The 6574-nt window shown below is 32.0% G+C and overlaps 1 protein-coding gene across 3 annotated transcripts; it reads right to left on the bottom strand.

Annotated features, from left to right (window-relative positions):
- Positions 1 to 283: 283 nt before the first annotated feature.
- LOC111029777 (pathogenesis-related protein 5-like) lies at positions 284 to 4658 on the bottom strand. 3 transcript variants are annotated; one of them, XM_022308939.1, is made up of 3 exons: positions 4530 to 4658; positions 4123 to 4417; positions 284 to 1503 (listed from the first exon to the last, which is right to left on the bottom strand). In XM_022308939.1, exons 2-3 carry the CDS (start codon positions 4379 to 4381, stop codon positions 1019 to 1021), a joined length of 744 nt encoding a protein of 247 aa, XP_022164631.1. In that variant the 5' UTR covers positions 4382 to 4417; positions 4530 to 4658; the 3' UTR covers positions 284 to 1018. The 3 variants fall into 3 exon arrangements, with proteins under 3 accessions (XP_022164631.1, XP_022164632.1, XP_022164630.1); XM_022308940.1 differs by having other exon boundaries at positions 4526 to 4651; XM_022308938.1 differs by lacking the exon at positions 4530 to 4658 and having other exon boundaries at positions 4123 to 4504.
- Between the last annotated feature and the right edge of the window lie 1916 nt (positions 4659 to 6574).

The raw sequence follows: 6574 nt of genomic DNA, 5'->3' as shown, positions 1-6574 counted from the left end.
GATGTCTATACGAAAAAATGTAATAATCTATATACCTATAGTCTATATATCGTATGATTAAGATTCTTATCTTACCTATCTATCTCCTTGTTTTTTGTGTAAAAGCGAAAACAAGTTTAACACATCCTCTTTGCAAGTTATTTTAGTTAAACTCATCTTAAATGTTAATTAAAAAGCTGTTTTCTCTAATTTTTGTGCCACAAATTTCAGCCAATTTTAAAGTTATTAATACAAACATTTTTAAAGTTTTTAATCACATCATTCACATCAATCACATAATTTGTATTGTAGTATATTATATTTTTATTTATAATTATTATATTTTCATATTACATTTATTGACATTCCATATTTGCGATAATTGCTTAAAGGATAAGCTTAATACATCATTAATCAATAAAATAAAAGTAAATATAAACACACAAAAAAATTATTATATAGGTATTTGTATGTTACAAAATAGTTATATAGGCTATGCAATGCTATATTATAGTACACACATGGATACTTCAACAACCAACCACCATACTTTTCCATTTTTTCTGTTGGACTTATATTCTGTGGTTATTTTTATCGATTACCAATAATCACTTTTTACACCTATTAAATAATTCCTTTTGTTGGTCGTAACTTCAGAAATAGTTTATAAAAATGAAAAAAAAATTTTAATTAGCTTTTTAATAATTCCGTAGACATTAAAAGGTCTACCTAATGTAGTGACGTATTCTGTGACGTCGACATGTGTAAAGTAATGACTAATGCTAATAAATGTTTTGTATCTGTAGGTACTAAAAAAAACTTTATAACTTTATCAAAATATAATCTTATCGTTGAGTGTATAACAATACTATATAGTAGACGTAGTATATAGTTTAACATTTTATTTAATCCACCAAAGTGATTTGTGACCATTTATAGGTATATGTAATATAAAAATCGTCTTAAATCATCTACCCTGAACCTATATGATTGCCTATATGGGCACATCGCTGTACAATTATTGCAGACCAGTGACTTCTTAAGGGCAAAAGATGACTGCGTAGTTGGTGGACGGATTGCCACGACACGTAAACGTGCTGGTCGTGTCGTCGTACGCGTAACTGTAGGCGTCCGGACAGGCCTTCTTGAAGAATGCCGGATAGTTTTTGGGCCACGAGCTGCTCTTACAGGTGGCCGAGGTTTTGTGGGCACCTCGGCAGCAGTAAGTGTCCGTGTTGAACCGCTCACAGGCGCTCTTGCACGCCACCACACCGGAGCCAGTCTTGACGGCCAGCTCGGACGGACACATGCTGTTCAGGTCGGCTACGCAGCCGGCCGCTTTGCAGTCGTACTTGCCCTTTTTCGTGTACGAGAACTGCCCGGTCGGCAGCATCCTGATCGGCAGGTTGTAGCCGTCTACCAACGAAACGTCGTAGAAGTCTAACCCGTCGGACCCGGTGAACTTCATCTCGGCCAGGGACACGGGTGGTACGCCGCCAGCCCCGTTGCACTTGATCCTGTTCCCTGCAGCATAATTGAATCGTAGAGCAATGAAATAATATGCGATATGAACTTAACTATACAGTAATTCGTTGGTGCAAACCGGTGTTTAATTATCCTGCATATGAATAATGAATCGGCTGAATCGGGTCTAGGCCAAAGTAGCGAAAGAATTTACCGCGAATGTAAAAATCGCGAATTCATAATAGCGTAAATAAAAACAGCGAATTTTAAAATAAGCGATCATGAATAATAACGAAACTTAAAATTAGAGCAGTATAATGCTGGAGAACAACCAGAGAAAAAAAAAGTAAGTACAAGGACTGTAATAAAAGAATTCATGCATTAGTTACAAATTATAATACTAATGAGAATAAGAACTTCATGATAGGTATAGCATATAATTTGTCACTGAATGCCTAGATATAATTATATTTAAATTGAATATAATAATTTTATTTAAAATTATTATTATTACTACTATAAATACTTATTATTAGAATTTAACGATATTATAATTTTTAATCGAAATAAATTTTATTCAAATTTTTATCAGACAGATGTGTCTCTCTTCGCTATTATGTATTTTCACATACAAATCAGTAACCTGAGTCCTAACCAATTTATAAAATAATAATAAGTTGTTCAAATGAAGGTACATCAAAGGCAACGACAGTATGTTTGTAGCTTGTAGATTGAAGAACTAAATACGAAATACCTGTTTCTTAAATTCCTATACCAGTGGAGGATATTAGTTTCAATACAATTTCATAAAATAAACGTCAAAAATGTTATTTTGGTCACCACTTTTGCTGTCGAATAATTGTCGAAAACGTCCAATAATGTAAAAAGTAAGGTACATTTCGCTGTTGACCTTAGTTAATGCTTTAATGTAAGGTACCTATGGGCTATGGCTGATATAGAGGTGCCACTTTGTGCTTTGACACTGCAGGACGCTATCAGTGGGCCAAAAATGATACTTTTTGAGTATTTTTTTACTTAAAATTGTAGGTTAGGCGGCGCCTAACTTGCCTCACCCCTCATCCCTAAAACCGCCACTGCTGCAGGTCGTAAAGGACCCGTTTCCGTCAAAATAATATTGTCCATTTTCGGCCAATATACACAGGTATTCATCAAACTAAACCGGTTTTCTATTATAACTATAAGTATCGCGCGGCTGAAACTTGAACAATGTTCCGTACCACGAAAACCAATATAAAAATTATTACAGAGATTTATATTTTATTTCATATTTTTTATGTTTTAAAATAAAATAAAATGATCATATTCACATCATTTTCCCCTAATGACCTTCTAATAATAAGTTTATGTTTTTCGGACATAATTTATTTTGTTCTAACCATAAACGTTTCTAAGTATAATTAATTTGATATGACGTCATAGAAATATACATCATTACACAGCAAGCCGTACCACAAAACTATTTGTTATTTGTTTTCGACTGTGCCTTGATGCCGAGTACGTCATGAACTAGTATTGTTGTAGGTACCAAAATAAATATTAGGGAGAGCTTTTTTTTAAACCATGGATATTATAGATACCTATACCGTACAGTACATACAATTAATTGGGGTTGGACAGACTACAGACGGACCAATTTTATTCTTATATGATTTATGTACGAAAATAATATACTAATTTCTTCTATTACTATTTTATTATATAACCAATGCATGGCAACCTTTTATAAACCAAAAAATTATTTTAGATTTCCATCTTCTTAAATTTATTGTGGGAGGACGCAGAGTGCCTCTTTAAAATAAAAATTTTGGAAAATCTTTTCTTGGTGACTGATGGTAGTTTAGTGCACCAATACATGGTGTTATGAAGGTACTGTCAAAATGTGAAGTCACTATGGTCGATACCTAGGTATCATAGTCTAGGCTTTTCGTTGATCGGCCAGTATTGAATCAGTCAGCTAGTCAGTCAGCCAGTCAGTCAGGAATCGTTCTATTATATATTATTATATGTGTGTTTTTTTTTTATCTGTCAACCCAAGGTAAAAAAGTCCGTGGTTAAAAAGCCCAGTGAATATAATTAGGTAAAAGAAAAAATACGATGTGAGGCACAATCAAACTTCTAGATTATCTATCTTATTCTTTTTCAAGAAGAGACGTATGATTTTAGCTTAATGCTTTAATTTAAATAGTACTCATGTTACGTACGTCAAGTTCTTCACTGACCTTAGCATGTTGTAGTTGGTAATTACTTGATGTCACCGCACCTATCGTTGTGTGTGCTAAAGTATTCAACATTAGCATATATAGCCATACAACCATACAGGTATTTTATGGATTATGTTTTAGTTTTACGTAAGTAACAGTATAAACAAGACATTTTTTTCAGGATAGCCGTGACACAATATAGAGGAGAAAAAAATGACTATGATAACTGACGACTGACTGATGACAATTATTAATATATTGTTTTATTCTAAACATAAAATATTTCAGTTTTCTATGCATAATAATTATTAAATTTGTTGGCTTGATGCTTAATATACATTATTTTGTGTATTTATGTAAGGGTCGAACGTATAATAAAATAAACGTACAATAAACCTATTACAAATTGACAGTATATACCTATACTATGGAGTATAGCGTAAAAGTATAGACTTACCACAATCACCGGTTTCGCATTTTCCTTGACCGCTGCATTTGGTCCTGCCCCAAATCCTGCCCGCCCAATTTCGAGACGTGTTAATCTTGTGGGTCTTGTGGGCGCCCAACGAAAATCCTCCGTTTTCGAGATGTTCGTGCCCCGGGTTGCCTTGTATGCCGGGCCATATAGTAAACGGACAGTTGTTTTTTATCGTAATCACGTGCGCCATAGTGATGGCAGCCGTTTGAACAAAAAACAACACAAACTTTAAGTCCATCTCGAGAGTTAAGACCTCGGAATCGTGATTGTATACCTATATATTATTACTGATAGAATTTGCGATCTGTATTATAGCAATGGCGTCGAATCTCAGAACACATCTTACTTATATACCAACAACAATAATAAATAATATACATACCTACCTATTATAGTCATAGGACGTTGGTATACCGCACACGAATCACTTGCACGCCGTCAACGAATCGGGAATAATAAGTATTGTTTTTTTTACCCAATTTGTAGGTAGACGTGTATAGATTATAAATTTTAATGGTTTTAATGATAAATGTATGTGTTTACGGAAACTCCGGCATAAAATTAAAATGTATAATTTGTTTTTGCCATTTATTTATAACGACCAAAACCTGTTACATAGTGGTGTACACAAGATTTTTCAATAAAGGGGGGACTTGAAGATTAATAATTATCACAGTTGTCCCAACTCACCAGATTCGGTTTGAAAAACAAAGAAGGTGATTTCTTAGTTCTTACTGATATAAAACATCAAATACGCACTTAAAATTAATGAGCAATAAAATACAATTAATTTTGTCCAGTCTAATGATTTCTGACGTTTAGGCGAGGTATTTGAAAATTGTTGTACAACTTCAATTTCAGTCAAATATTTTTATTTATTTATATTGGCTGCAGCTAAAGGCATGATCAAGAAGGGGGGTTCATGGTGTATGAACTTTTTTATATGATATGTGCTATTATTTTTCATGATATTTACTCATGCATATATTTTGTAATAATTTGAGGAAAAAATCGCCAGCATGAAAATTAATCAATCTAATAATAAATAATAAAAATAAGTATTATCTAAAGGGAAAAACTATCTATTTAATTTAGACATAATAGTTTGTAGTACTATTACTACCTATGGCTATAAACCCAAATTAGGAGTGTATTCTTCCTGTGTGTCTATGATCTATCTATGTAAGTTTTATAGGTAGGTACTATATTTGAGATAAAAAACTTGTTCCAATTTTGTATAACCATTATATATTGCTGTAATAAAGGTGTAGACATGTAGTACCGACCATATATTTCATACTGTAAGGAAACTTCGGTTAGTCAATTTTTGGAAACTTCATAAAACCGTTTACAAAGTACGTTTACCACGATACGAATATTGCGTCCTAAAGAAAAAAAACATTATTCTCCTTCCAATTTAGGTAAATTGTCTGGCACTTATGGAATTGTAGATGAAGTTTGTTCTTATGGATTAAAGTTATCATAAGATGTCATTGTTGGAAAATCTTTTGATAAAGCTCTATGAATAGGTAAGTTTGGATAGTGAATCGAAAAGTTCTTATACAACCGTTCGCTTTAAATTATTACTCAGCTGTTGTCTATTAAATAGTTTAGCAGAATCTTTAATATGGTTATGATTAATTGCACTTTCCACAATGCCAATTTTACCATTTAGTTTAATGTATGACTTATACACTTTTTTTACAGCTACTCCAACGTTATTCAATTTCAGGACGTTTTCACTAATATAATAATTATATTGTATATTTTTATGTTCAACACAACATTTAAATATTAAATTATCTATTTATTTTATTTATTTTTAATTATAAATACATGGCTGCGATGGCATTGGTCATTAATATATAAATAATTAACAATTGTAAAGTAATATCTACGATGTCAGTGTAATTAATACATAATAATTATTAACTATTTGCAAAAAAGGGAGTGAGGTTGATGGCTTATTCACCCTGTAAAAATAATATTAATATAATGAATGTTTATAGTTAGACGCTAACAAAATATAATTTATTTGGTAATAATGTTGAAGAATTAAAATTGTAATAAAACCGATATTTATATAATTACGAAAACCTTTCTTTTCTATCTATCTAAATATGACAAGAATTTTTAATAGAATCTCTTTGCTATGAAATCATGTTAGGTATTACCTGTTGAGTTAGGTTTGTGAGGGCCGGGGGGCATTACCCCCGCAGTTTTGAGCGAATAAAATATGTGTTATATTTTTCTCACTGACAAACAATTGTACTCTACCACTAGGCAAGTGCATTTCGCAGCGATTCAAATTATCTAAGTAGAAAAAAACTTAATTTAACGAATTCGGATAAAATATTGATACTAAACTATCAGTAAAAATTCAATGAATAAATAATTATGAGCTAATGATAGGTAATTTAAGGACTTAAAC

This window comes from Myzus persicae, unplaced genomic scaffold (assembly GCF_001856785.1).
Source record: "Myzus persicae strain clone G006 unplaced genomic scaffold, MPER_G0061.0, whole genome shotgun sequence".
NCBI lineage: Eukaryota > Metazoa > Arthropoda > Insecta > Hemiptera > Aphididae > Myzus > Myzus persicae.
This window is presented reverse-complemented; position numbering and strand designations above follow the sequence as displayed.

Coding starts and splice junctions, on each gene's coding strand:
- LOC111029777 (XM_022308939.1), bottom strand. CDS start 4,381: ATGGACTTAAAGTTTGTGTTGTTTTTTGTTCAAACGGCTGCCATCACT. Junction 1,504..4,122: donor ATGCGAAACCGGTGATTGTG/GTAAGTCTATAC, acceptor ATTATGCTGCAG/GGAACAGGATCAAGTGCAAC.